Source organism: Rhinoderma darwinii, chromosome 2 (assembly GCF_050947455.1).
Source record: "Rhinoderma darwinii isolate aRhiDar2 chromosome 2, aRhiDar2.hap1, whole genome shotgun sequence".
NCBI lineage: Eukaryota > Metazoa > Chordata > Amphibia > Anura > Rhinodermatidae > Rhinoderma > Rhinoderma darwinii.
The window spans coordinates 196,788,959-196,803,798 of NC_134688.1; the positions used below are offsets into that span (position 1 = coordinate 196,788,959).

A 14,840-nucleotide genomic window follows, 5' to 3' on the forward strand; every position below is an offset into this window, starting at 1 on the left:
TAAAAAAAAAAAAAAAAAAAAAGCATCTGAGAAACAACGCGTTTTTCAATGCAGTTAACGCAATAAAAAACACACCATATCACGGTAAAAACGCTTTCGGTTTTAACCAAATCTCAATCGCAATGTCTGAATGCAACCTTAAAGTGAATGTCCACACCATTTAAAAAAAATAAAAAAAAATAAAATCTAAATGGTTTAATTTTGTGCTGATCTTAATTTTTAATCTGGACAGTGGTCAGCCCTTTGCTTTACGTTATATCTACTTATATACATATATCTTTACATCATTAGAACTGAATAGATCAAAAGTCTGTGTTTACTGGCATCCATACGCACAAGTTGACAAATTGTCTGATTAGGTGCAGGAGGCAATTACAGAATGACCTGCTTATCTTTTTACCCCTGTTGTAGGGAAAAAAAGAGCCACCTAAGGGCAAATGCATATTACATGAGGATTTTTGTGCGCCACATCTGCAGCGTAATACAGTACCAGCAAAGTAAATGCGATTTTAAGAAATCTCATCTACACGTTGTATATTTTTTTTTTCTGCACGGAAAATGACCTGAGGTGCGGTTTTTAAAGCCCACAGCATGTAAATTTATCTTGCGTTTCTGGTTGCGTTTTGTATCTGACTATTTTTAAACAAACGCAGAAAAATCTGCAGCATAAAAACGCACCTATTTCCGCATCAAAATGTAAAAACCACATCGAAAAACGCACTATTAGGTGTGGATATTACCTGCGTGAACCTGCGGTCTTGATGTGGATTTTCTTCACCAAATTCTGCAACCTGTGCCTGTAGCCTAAATGTGACAGTCCAAGAGCACAGATCCACTCTGATAGGTAAGGGCTTGTCCACATGTAACGGATTTGTTATGTATTTTCTGTCCAGAATACAGTAAATCTCATGCCCACGCTGCGGGGAAAAAAATGCTACGTAAAAGTTAACAAATTGATCTGCGGTGTGGAATTTTATTCCGGAGCATGTCCCTTTATTCTGCGTTTTTGCTTTATTTTTCTGTTGCGGGTTTTCCCCATTGAATCCTATGGGGATGCAAAACCAGCACTAGAAAGCCAAGTGTTGCGACTTAATAGGACATTGAATATGCCGCATAACTGCCATGAGGAGGTACAGGGGGGTTTAGGACACTCGTTCTTGTGATGGGTGGGGGCTCAGCGGTGGGGCCCCCATCAATTGCACATTTATCCCCTTTCCTGTGAATAGGTGATAATTGGGATACCACTTTAGGAGGTGGACATGTACGTTTTGGTTATGATTTATCCCAGAAACTGACGACCTGGACCTTAAAAAAAATTAAAAAATAAAGCACGACTCACTGTAGCTATAATTCAGTTCCTTTTTTTTTTTTTTTTTTTATAGTTGCATTAAACACCTTACCTCTTTGAAGTTGATTTATTAGCACCCCAAGGGTACCCTACAGCAACATACTTTTATGACGACACCTTTTTAGATGGTGCTCATAAACTTGCATACTTTGAGTGGCTTACTGACTAAAGAATTCCATAGGGTATGTTATTTCTGTTCCCCCAAGCCCTTAAGGGAAAAGTTAGAGTACTGTAAGGGTATGTTCTTATGGGTAGAATTGGCTGTGAATAATTGCACATGGAATTCTGGACGAAAGTCCACATTAAATTGTGTTTCATTTTGTGCAGATTTTTGTCTGACATTCCTGCTGTGGAAGCAGATTAGGGGTTAAAAAAAGTAACAGTTCCCTGCATAGTTGGTAGCCAGGTGTGCCACTGTGCAAGGAGAAAACTTGAAAGGGGCATTTTGCTGCACCAGATGTTACATTAAAGTCTATAGAGAAACATACTACATACTCTGTTTTGGTTGTGCACTTTGGTGCAATTTTTTCCCTTTTTTTTTTTTTTTCTTTTACGGGTGTTGTACAACAGAACGCATGTACAAATTGACACTAAAAAAAAACCAAAAAAAAAACAGTTTTACATGCATTTTTTTTATATAATGTCCGACAGAAAAACCCTGTGTGAAGGTGAACTTAAACCAGTTCTGTGGCCCCTTCAAACTTGGGATAAGCGGGTTTCATAGAGGTTGGACCTATCTGAAATTAAGGACATATCTTCGTGATTTGCCATCACTTTATGAGATGAGAATAACCCTTTTTCTTGAGTTTTTAGTGGCCAGTTTAATAAATTCACACTGCATCTACGTGTCCTAGACACAGTGGTTACCTTTGTTTAGAAGATTACATAAAGCAATTTTTGTGATTTGCATGACAACAAAGGCCATACGAAGCCTCCCTTCCCTAAATATTCATTTTTACTGAAACAAGCTCCAATAAAATGGTAAAAGACCCTAGAAAGTACAGGAGAAGTGAGAGTCTGCTACTTATCATGAAACAGGTTCCCATGGCCTTCAATCAGGACTATTGATCTCTAGTGGGTTCTAACAAGCATTTTCTTTTATTACCAGTAAGGGTCCACAGATCCGTAATATGGTGCCCATAGACTGTGCCCATGAGACTTCTATGGATAGGGATTGTAGTGCCCAAATTTTCCGTCCGTATGGAAATAGTCTGTGGTTGTTCTCTTTGTCAAGTTCAACGGTTTCTCAGTCTTATGAACTGAGATTTTATTTTAGGGGGTTCGTGCTTTGGGACTACTATATAAGGTCCTATTGCTGCTACATAAGATATTATTTTGCTAGTTAAATACCGTTTCAATAACTAGAAACATGGAAATTGTATCTATTGTTCTGTCACACCCTGCAGCCTCTACATAATTCAGAAATTCCTAATGGTGGTTTCAGAAAAAGATTTTGTTTCTTTTTTGTCTTGAAAATTTGGCACCGATGTCTCCCAGGAGGATATAAAACTCTTTTTAAGAAAGGCTCTGGTTTTTAGGATCGGATACATTTCAGAATATTTTGCAGCATTGACCCAGAACATGCATGGCAATTTGTCCAAATGTTCTTACCAAATGGGGCTTTGTTTGTGCGTGTATTTGGCCGGATTGACGGATACGGAAAACATCCGCCGGAAAAAAACACTAATAAAACCTTATACCTACCCTTCTTGGCACTACCATATCAACACATCCCTGCTCTTCTGGCTGCCCTGTGTCCAGACGCCTTCCTGTGATAATGTTCATCACATGATTGCTGCAGGGGTCATGTGATGAAGCGTCACCACACGGGGCGGTCTGGATACAGAGCAAGCCAAAAGAGCAGGGATGTGTTGCTATGGCCGAGCCAAGAAAGGTAAGTATAGGCTTTATTAGTTTTTCGTTTTTTTTTTTAACCTGCAGAATTTGCTTCAATTTCTGAACATGTTCTGTGCGGGTTTTTCACACATTGTGTGCATGAAATTTGTTACATCTTATCTACATTGCTGCTACTGTAATACGCTGCAGATTTCTGGCCACAAATTAGGACGTCTGAACATACTTTTTAGGCCTTATTACACCGGCCAATGCAACGAGCGCTGATTAACGAGATCGCTCGTGGATCGGCACTCTATCGCTCCTGTCACAAGGAGCCATGCATGTGGAAGACGAGCAGTCGTTAATCCGATAGCTCGTCCCCATACGTTATAATCATGTCGGCAGCGCGTCTCCCTGTTTACACAGGGAGATGTGCTGCCGACATCAATAATAGTTCCGTTTTTTTAAAGCGAAACGATCAGCAGATGAATGAGCCTTTCCTCGTTAATCTGCTGATCATTGCCCTGTTTACACACAGCAATTATCGTCAACGAACATTCTATGAACGCTTGTCTGCCCGATAATCGCCCAGTGTAAAAGGGTCTTTAGGGTCCATTCACACATTGATGCGCAGTTAGAAATGCTTTTTGGATGCGGTTTTTAGATGCGGTTCTGACCGTACCTTGCAATTGAGGTGCGAACGGACCCTTTTATACTCTGGATACTCTAGTAACGATTTATATTTGTCCCTTAACCGTTTTAGTTGTTGATGGATGTTAATCTACAGGGATTAGATAGGGGAGGTCTTCCACAGTATCTGGGATATACCCTTATGGCTGTTGTCCAAGAAGTGGTGTCATAAGGACTTTGAACATGGTCCACCATCAAGAGATCCACCAACAAACAAACAAGTGTGAAAGGAGCTGTTTTTCATTTTGTTTTCCCATATGGTTCCAGCAGCAAATGCTAACTAATTTCTTTGCTGGACTTTTATGGTGGTGGTTCTTAAAATGCAGCGCTCCTGTGCATTAAACTGTGCTTGGGAATTTCAATGATGTCACTAGAATTTACACACCGTTATTCTCCCACATTGGGAGGTATTTACCCCTTTATTGTGTCAAACCTTTGCAGTTAGGGTATGTGCACACGATAACGACCATTACGGCTGAAATTACGGAGCTGTTTTCAGGAGAAAACCGCTCCTGCATTTCAGTCGTAATTGCTCGTACTCGCGTTTTGCGAGGTCGCCAATTACGGACGTAATTTGGAGCGGTTCTTCATTGAAGTCAATGAAAAACGGATCAAATTACGTCCCAAGAAGTGTCCTGCACTTTGACGACGCTGTTATTTTACGTGCCGTCTTTTGACAGCAACGCATAAAATTACAGGTCGGCACAGTACGTCGGCAAAGCCATTGAAATGAATGGGCAGATGTTTGCCGACGTATTTGAGACGTGTTTTCAGGCGTAATTCGAGGCGTAAAACGCCTCGTTTACGCCTGAAAATAGGTTGTGCGAACCCAGCCTAATAGTACCTTGTAAGCAGTAATACCTAGTTGTTCAAAACGTACAAGTCAGATATAAGTCACGTTATTAAACCAATCTTACACCACATAAGCAAATTCATTCTTGGGACTTAAACTCGCAGTTTTTAAATCACCTATAAAGAATATCATGTATTTTCCCATTTAAAAGCATTTTCTTTTTATTGCACGTTGATTTAAAAATATACTCTATACACAAGAACAGTAGATGGTAAAAACACGGAAAAAGAACGTAAGCAGATCACATGTATCTATACTAACCATACAAATTATACAATGTCCGCAGTTAAATTAGAGGTAAAAAGAATTTCCAAGTGTCTATGACTACTAAGGCGTACAGATAAGAAAATAACTGTATCAGTAACTGTGATCAGGCATCCTAATAAATGCTGTAATAATCTGACTGGAGCCTTGAAAAATGCCCATACATCAACAGAGAGGCTGCCTCCAAAGTACAAGCTTTTATACCATTCAGTTTTAAAGATATGAGTGACAATGTAAGCCTTCGTTCACGTCTGCACCAGGGTTCCGTTCCGTCTGAGCTTTCCGTCGGAACGGGACCCTAAGTGACACAAATGGAAACCAAAGTTTTCCGTTTCCATCACCATTGATTGCATCCGGTGCCAATGGTTTCAGTTAGTCTCCGTTGTGCAAGGGTTTCCCTACTACGCTATTGATTCTGTCAAAACTACAGAAACACAACGGAGACAAACGAAAACCATTGGCACTGGATCCGTCACCATTGAAATCAATGGTGATGGAAACGGAGAACTATGGTTTCTGTTTGTGTCTGTCAGTGCTCCGTTCTGATGGAAAGCTCCGACAAAACGTTGGAACGGAGCCCTAGCGCAGTTGTGATCGAGGCCTAATATACCTAGATGATAAGGTGCATCTGCATTGCTGCCCCAACACTCGTTTTGCATGTGCTTAGTCGAGCGAATCCCCGGCTGTTCATTTAGCCATAGGGAAGCTACGTCACTGGAGTGTCCCTGAGGTAACCCAAGTGACGTAACTAGCCAGTTAGGTCACTGGGGCTACCCCAGGCAAGTTCCGATGACGTAGCTTAGCAGCCAGGGACTCCAGCGGTTTGGAAGGTGTGATAGGACACCTGTGTGTGCGAGGGGGATGGGTTTCTCTGTGTGGATTCCACCGAGCTGACAGGACGGCCCAAGTCTGTGGGCAGGTGGCCTCTGCTGTGTCAGGAAGCTCCAGTGATAACGGTCTGTATATGAACAGTTATGTAACTGGCGTTTCCCGACGCATATGTTTAACATAAGCCTGTTACAGATGCCATACAGTTGCATCGATCACCCATAGTGACCCATGCCACTCTTTGGCCTCTGGGGCTATTGGAGCCCTACCGGCACTATTGGCGTGTACGTCGGGAGCTTTCCCGACCGACATGCTTAAACGAAGGGCATAGGCTGAGTTCACACCTGCGTTGTGACATTCCGTTTTTGTGCTTCGTCAGAAGAGCAGAACAAGGGAATAACGAAACCAACCGTTCCGTTGCACAACGGACACAGCCAATTGCCGACGGAACCCATTGACTTAAATAGCTTCAGTCGGTTTTCCGTCGGGGTGTTCGTGATTTAACCGGACACAATAGGGTAGCATGCTGCGCTATTGTCTCAGGTAAACCCTGCCGGGTCTGCGAAGGAAGCTCTAACGGAGACTCAGACACAGATGTGAACGAAGCCATAAACGTGATGTGCACAGTGCCTAACTGATAATTTTTTATTTTGCTTTTCAGTAATTCTAAATAAAATTGTATTCCGGCCTAAACTTGTTAAAAAAGGACATGCTCTTTGCATACTCTGGCTCGCAGAAACATATGAAAATGTTTGTGCGGAGATATTTATTTTTTGATATTTACAAAGGTATACATGAGACATACTTTCCAAATGTGGTGGGAACAGAGCCTAGCAGTTGGCAAGGATTTTTGTTAGATGAGCGATGTTAGTTGAAGCGGAGCATGTTGAGGATGTGTAGATGAAATCATGGCATTATAGTGAGCATGTGTGTGGGAATAGAACAGCTGTGGTCTCCTCCTGCTCTCCCCTCTCCTAGAAACTGTGTCCCCACTGGATTACACTTGGCACACTGATCATGGGGATAAATACTGCAGGAAAGGATTCCCACGTGGCACAGACTTCAACTCTGGAGAACACACATGAATGATTTCAAAACCTGAATTATTTCTCCATAAGGAAATGACCAATTTGAAGCTGTAAACCTACAAAACATCATTCGGTCATTACTTATGAGGAAAGCATGCATCCTAAGGGTCAATGCACACAATGCGTATTACGTGCAGTTTTACCGTGCTTCTGGTATCTGCGTGTGGCAAAACTGCAGTGTAAGGGCTTGTCCACACGTAACAGAATTTTCTGCAGCAATTCCATTGAAAGTAGCAGACATTCCGCTCCGGGAAAAACGTGGCATTTCCTGCGTTTTTGACTGCTACGTGTGGACATGCCCTAATACAGTACCAGCATAGGCTTTGGGATTCCAGGAAATCTCATGTACACGCTGCTGTGTATTCCCCGCACGTAAATTGACCCGTGGTGCGTATGTTTGAAACAGCAGCATGTTAATTTATCTCGCGATTCTGCTTGCGAATTTTAACTCCCTAGTTCTGGAGAAATACCTAGCAAAATCCACAGCATGAAAACGCCGCGATTTACGCAGCAAACATAAAAACCGCACCGAAAATCTTCAAATAACGCAGCTTCGTTTTTTTGCTGCAAATTTTCCGCAGCAAAATACGCAATATGTGCATGTAGCCTTAGGATCCATTCAGACGTTAAGGTGCGGTTAAAACCGCAACTAAAACGCATGCGTTTTTACCCCGATTTGGTGTGTTTTGATTCAGTAGCCCCCCTTTTTTAATTTTTCCGTGCAAACTCATGGAAAATGCCCCCATATCGCATTATAAACGCATTTTGGTTTTCCATTTCTGTTTAAACTACATGCATCAATAAAATGGAATATGTGAATTAGGCCACTGACTTTAAAGAGACTGTCACCACATTATAAGTGCCCTATCTCCTACATAAGAAGATCGGCGCTATAATGTAGGTGACAGTAATGCTTTTTATTTAAAAAAACTATCTGTTTTCACCACTTTATTAGCGATTTTAGATTTATGCTAATGAGTTGCTTAATGCCCAAGTGGGCGTGGTTTTACTTTAGACCAAGTGGGCGTTCTACAGGGGACTGTATGACGCTGACCAATCAGCCTCATGCACTCCTCTCCATTCATTTCCTCAGCACATAGGGATCCTTTTAGATCCTTATGTGCTGTCTTATACTAACACATTAACAATACTGAAGTGTTTGGACGTTCCACGGGATGTCTATTCACAATCTAAACACTTCAGTATTGTTAATGTGTTAGTATAAGACAGCGCATAGCGATCTAAAATGATCCCTATGTGCTGAGGAAATGAATGGAGAGGAGTGCATGACGCTGATTGGTCAGCATCATACTCTCCTCTGTACAACGCCCACTTGGTCTAAAGTAAAACACGCTCACTTGGGCATTAAGCAACTCATTAGCATAAATCTAAAATCGCTAATAAAGTGGTGAAAACAGTTCGTTTTTTTAAAAATAAAAAGCACTGCTGTCACTTACATTATAGCGCCCATCTCCTTATGTAGGAGATAGGGCACTTATAATGTGGTGACAGAGCCTCTTTAATGTGTCAGTGTTCAGTCCGTATACTGCCTGTTCTACACTTTGATATGACGGCACACAAACGTGGACAACGCTCGTCTGAATAGGACCTCAGGGCCCATTCACACGCTGAGGTGTGGTTAGAATTTTACATTTGATTTGGTGTTCTTTATGCGGTTTCATATTTTACTACAACGGCATAAAAAAAACCACATCAAATCGCGGTAAATAAGCACGCAAATATTTTTTTTGGTGCGTTTTTCTATTGTGGTTCTAACCGAACAGCAACTGCAATGTGTGAATGGACTCGAAGTCCAGAATCGCACACAGTTTTAATGCAGTTTTTGTGGCAGGAAAAGCCAGAAGTGGATCCAAATTGAAGTAAAGGTATAAAGAAAAATCTGACACCTCTCCTTTCTTTTGTATCCACTTCTGTATTTGGCTTCTGTGTGTCTGTACAGCAGCAGTATCTAGCTCCGAAACCTGTATCCATCAAGCATCTGGGCTGACTGGTTCAGTGTCCGTGGGTCCTGTGTGTATCCGACACGCAAGATCAAGCTATTACCGATCACATCTAGGTTCATAACTTCGATGTGATCGGTAACTGCTCGGTCCTGCGTGTCAGAGACACGAAGGACCCCCTGTCACTGAACCATTCAGTGCCGCTGACCAAACGGATTTAGGTCTCCGCGCACGATACAGCTACTCTATATACAGAATACAAAGTGGCTGTATCTCAAAGTGAAAATAATTTTTAATAAAATTATTTAGAAAGTGGCACCAGACAAACTTTTTTTTTTTTAAATAAAAAGGTGTACCAAACTATTTCAACGGTGTACATAACCGTAGCGTTTAATTTTCTTCTAGCAGTGTCTCCGCAATTTGGTGCATAAACTTAATCAAACGTATTTCTCTACAAAGGTGGCAGTAAGCAGAAAATTAAAATAACTGTTAGAAACTGGTTAGTCTCTTCTACAATACCCTGTTACTAGTTTAACCCCTTACTAGTTTAACGACCGCCCACCGTCTTTTGATGGCAGGCGGTGCATGTGCTTAGCCTACAGCGACATCTTTTGGCGTCGCTGTAGAAGAGGCTGATGAGCGCTCCTGTGAGCTCATCCTCTAAGCAGGAGCTGTAACTTACAGCTCCTGATCTTAGAGCAAACTGCTGATTAAAGCTGGGGTCGGAAAACATTCGGACCCCAGCTGTTTAACGCTTTGGTCGCTGCGGTCTGTGACCGCTGCAAGATCAAACGGAACTCCTATCTTTAATTGCGTCACTGGAAACCCGGTGACGTGATCAAAGAGCAGGGAATCCCTCTGCGGTCAGCCCTTGGGACCTAGAAAGGATCCCAGGGCTGTCTGTTCAATTTGCCTGCTGTTCGGGCACACTGTGCTGCCCTAACAGCAGCCTGTGTCATAGTGACACAGTGCATTGTCTATATGAATAATTGTAGAAGCATATAGCTACGGACGATCTGTGGGTATAGGATGAAGACAGAGGAAGCAGAGTCTCTTTGCAGCCATGTCCATGCTCACATTGCTGATGAGCCAATGCAGGGGGGAATAATGGGAGAAATTGCTGGGATATTCACATTTTCTTTGCTATCTTGTACATAATGTGATCAGCGCTGTAATGTAGATTACAGCAGTGCTTTTTATTTAGAAAAACTATCATTTTTGACGGCGTTAGTGAAGTCAGGATTCTGAAGACATCCCGTCCTGGCTGGAGGTAATGTCTATTCATTGTCCGGACACTTGATTAACGTTAATGTGTGTGTATGTGGCTGCACATAGTGATCTAGTAAGAACACCATGCTGGATGCAGTGTAAATGAATGGAGAGAAGTGTATGAAGCGGATTGGTCACTGATTGGTCAGCGTCATACACTTCTCTCCACAACACCCACTTGGTCAAAAAGTAAAACACACCCAGTTGTCCATTAAGCAACTCATTAGCATAAAGCTAACATAGGTCATAACTCCGTCAAAAATGATGGTTTTCTAAATAAAAAAACACTTCTGTAATCTACGTTACAGCACCGATCACATCATGTACAAGATAGACCACTTATAATGTGGTGACAGAGCCTCTTTGTGGTAGCAGATACAAGAGACCTTTCAGACTCCGTATACTTTGTTTATGGAAATTTACTGTTAATTAGGACATTTGTTAGACAGTTGTCTAGCTTTTAAATATTTTAATTTCCTTTTTATAAATAAGAAATATAATTTTTGTTAACTTTTTTTTTTCCAGGGTCGACATGTCAAAACAGGCCAGCTTGCAGCTATTAAAGTCATGGATGTTACGGAGGTAAGTCATACAATCCACTTGTTTCCTAAACAATTCCTTCTTTAACATTGTAAGACCCTGCATGCTGCGCTATTGTTTCCGGTAAACACCCTAACGGAACATAGTAAACTTAATGGGCTCCTTCGGGCGCCGGTTGTCCGCGTTGTTCAACAGAGCCTCCGCTACTGCCATTTTCGTCGTTATGCTCCTCTGACGGATGTGAACAGGGCCTTAACTTACATTTACAAATAGCAGGTTTGCTGTAAGTTTTCTGTCCGAATTGCAAACAAAAAAAAACAGCAGCGAAATACAGTAGACGCAGAATGGATGAGAGTTAAACATATGACCACTGCAGCCAATCACAGGCTGCAGCTCCCAGTAGGCTGGATATATAAAGACTGATAGGGGACCAGGGAAGCATTGCCCCAGGAGCGCCAGGAGGGAGAGTATAGTGTACTTTCTTTACATTTCTTTCTTTTACCTTTCTTTTCTTTGAGGAAGGTCCTTTAGACATATGGGGGATGTTAACTAGTAACTATTTTGTGATGTATTACTATCTGTTTTACAAGCAAACACATTTAAATTTAGAAAAACAGTATCCATATGAAATAACGTACTTATCCTTAGATATTAGTTTAAAACTAATATCTAAGGATAAGTAAGTTATTTCATATGGATACTGTTATACTTATATAAAAAACATTTAAACAGCAGACTATGTACACTGTATGTGGACATACCATTGTAATAGTGATATATTCATCCCTGAGTGTTCCTTTCTTTATATATGCAGGGGCTTTTTCATAAGTAAAGCACATGGTTGGTTGTTCAGCGTTGAGTAACTCCTTAACCCCTTCAGGACTGAGCCTGTTTTGGCCTTCAGGACGAAGCCGATTTTTAAAATCTGACGTGTCACTTTATGTGGTAATAACTCCGGAATGCTTTTACCTATCCAAGCGATTCTGAGATTGTTTTCTCGTGACACATTGGACTTTATGTTACTGGCAAAATTTGCCCGATAGATTCAGTATTTAATTGTGAAAAACACCAAAATTTAGCGAAAAATTGCAAAAATTAGCATTTTTCTAAATTTAAATGTATCTGCTTGTAAAACCGATAGTAATACCACACAAAATAGTTACTAGTTACCATCCCCCACATGTCTACTTTAGTTTGGCATCGTTTTTTGAACATTATTTTATTTTTCTAGGACGTTACAAGGCTTAGAACTTTAGCAGCAATTTCTCATATTTTCAAGAAAATTTCAAAAGGCGATTTTTACAAGGACAAGTTCAGTTCTGAAGTGGCTTTGAGAGTCTTGTATATTAGAAAGTCCCCATAAATCACCCCATTTTGAAAACTGCACCCCTCAAAGTATTCAAAACAGCATTCAGAAAGTGTATTAACCCTTTAGGCGTTTCACAGGAATTAAAGCAAAGTAGAGGTGAAAGTTACAAATTTAATTTTTTTTATACAAAATTCATTTGTAATACATTTTTTTCTGTACCACAGAAGGTTTTTCCCAAAAAATTTAACTTATTATTTATTGCCCAGATTCTGCAGTTTTTAGAAATACCCCACATGTGGCCCTAGTTCGGTCATGGACTGAAACACAGGCCTCAGAAGCAAAGGAGCACCTAGTGGATTTTGGGGCCTTCTTTTTTTAGCATATATTTTAGGTACCATGTCAGCTTTGAAGAGGTCTTGTGGGGCCAAAACAATAAAGACCCCCAAAAGTGACCTCATTTTGGAAACTACACCCCTCAGGGAATTTATCTAGGGGTATAGTTAGCATTTTGAACCCACAGTTTTTTTGCTAAATTTATTTGAATTAGTTTGTGAAGATGAAAATCTACTTTTTTCTGAAAAAACGTAGAAATGTTTAATTTTTTCAAGGTATAAAAGAGAAAAAACACCCCAACATATGTAAAGCAATTTCTCCTGATTATAGCAATACCCCATATGTGGTAATAAACTGCTGTTTGGACCCACAGCAGGACTCAGAAGGAAAGGAGCACCATTTGGATTTTGAAATTCAGATTTTGCTGGAATGGTTTTCAGTGCCTTTTCGCGTTTGAAATGCACTGGAGGGAACAAAATAGTGGAAACCCCTGGAAAGTGACGCCATTTTGGAAACTACACCCCTCAAGGAATTTTTCTAGGGGTAAAGTTAGCATTTTGACACCACGGTTGTTTTGCTGAATTCATTGAAATTATTCTGTAAAGGTAAAAATCGACTTTTTTTCTGAAAAAAGGTAGCCATTTTTAATTTTTACAAGGAATAATGGAGAAAAAGCACCCCAACATTTGTAAAACAATTTCTCCCGATTACGGAAATATGCCATATGTAGTAATAAACTTCTGTTTGGACCCACAGCAAGGCTTAGAAGGGAAGGAGCACTATTTCGCTTTTGGAGCTCAAATTTAGCTGAAATGGTTTTTGGGTGCCATGTCGCATTTGCAAAGCCCCTGAGAGGCCAAAACAGGGGAAACCCCCCAAAAGTGGAAATTACACCACTTAAAGAATCTATCTAGGGATATAGTGGGCATTTAGACCCCACAAGTCTTTTGCAGGATTTATTAGAATTAGGCCGTGAAAATGAATATCGACATTTCTTCCACTAAAATGTTGCATTTTTTTTCAATTTCACAAAGGATAAAGGGGGTAAAAGCACCCCAACATTTGTAAAGCAATTTCTCCCGAGTACGGCAATACCCCACGTGTGGTCATAAATGGTTTTTCATTAGAAAGTAATTAACCCTTTCTGGAGTGATCCATTTTTTTCTTTTCCTTCTTAGTTTTTTCCTCCCCGTGTTCCAAGAGCCACAACTTTTTTATTTTTCAGTCAATAGAGCGGTATGAGGGCTTATTTATTGAGGGACGAGCGGTCGTTTTTATTGGTGCAACTTTTTGGTACATACAACTTTTTGAGCACTTTTTATTACATTTTTAGGTAGAGCCAAGGTGACCAAAAAAACAGCGATTTTGCCGTTCTAAATTCTTTATTTTTTACGTGAGACGCTCCATACATCACCCCCCACACTACGACATGCTATGTCATGGTGCGCGCAGGGGTTAATGCGCAGCGCATGATGCGGAGTGAAAATTACAATTTTCCACTCATATGCCATTTTAGTGCATTATATGTTATGCCCAGTTTGTGCCACTGAAGACAAATAACTGAAAATATTAACCGGGTTCTCCCGGGTATGGCGATGCCATATCTGTGGACGTAAACTGGTGTTTGGGCACGCTGCAGGGCTCAGAAGGGAGGGACGCCATTTGGCTTTTGGGGCACAGAGTTTGCTTGGTAGTTGTTCTGTTTGGGGTTTTACTGGTGTTTCAGTTTATAATGTGGGGGCGTATGTAATCTGTGCGGGGTACATCAGGGTACATGTTATCTGTGCGGGGTACATCATGGTATAATAAGAGGGTATAATAATCCGCAGATATGTGGCCGGTGTCGCACTTATAAATGGTGCCCGATCTTATCCGCTTTTGGACACTCTGCACATTTTGCATCGCCATATTCTGAGAGCCAGAACGGTTTTATTTTTTCTCCACCGGAGCCGTGTGAGGGTTTATTCTTTGCGGGACAATCTGTAGTTTTCATTGGTACCATTTTGGGGTACCAGAAATTTTTTTGATCACGTTTTATTCCATTTTTTGGCAAGCCAGGTGACCAAAAACCATCAAATCTGACAATGTTTTTTATTTGGTTTTTTTATGGCCTTCACCCTGGGCTATAAATGACCATTATACTTTATTCTGCGGGTCGATACGATTACGGCGATACCAGATGTATATAATTTTTTTATGTTTTGCAGCGTTTGTGCAATAAAATCACTTATTTATAAAATAAATTAATTTTTGTGTCACCATATTCTGAGAGCCGTAACGTTTTTATTTTTCAGTCAAAAAAGCGGTGTAAGGGCTTGTTTTTTGCGGGACGGGATGTAGTTTGTATTGGTACCATTTTGGCGTACGTGCGACTTTTTGATCACTTTTTATTGTATATTTTGGGAGGGTTGGTAACCAAAAAATTGTGATTCGGGCACTGTTTTTCGTTTATTTTTTTCGCGGTGTTCACCGTGCGGGAAAAATAATATTACAGTTTTATAGTTGGGGTCGTTACGAACGC

General features: G+C 40.8%; 1 protein-coding gene across 4 annotated transcripts in view; it reads left to right on the forward strand.

Annotated features, from left to right (window-relative positions):
- MAP4K4 (mitogen-activated protein kinase kinase kinase kinase 4) overlaps nt 1–14,840 on the forward strand; it is a 174,769-nt gene that overhangs the window by 48,228 nt on the left and 111,701 nt on the right. For all 4 annotated transcript variants that reach the window (XM_075852694.1, XM_075852695.1, XM_075852696.1 and 1 more), the window contains exon 3: nt 10,663–10,719. In XM_075852694.1, the coding sequence (XP_075708809.1) occupies nt 10,663–10,719 (57 nt within the window). The remainder of the gene's footprint in view (nt 1–10,662; nt 10,720–14,840) is intronic.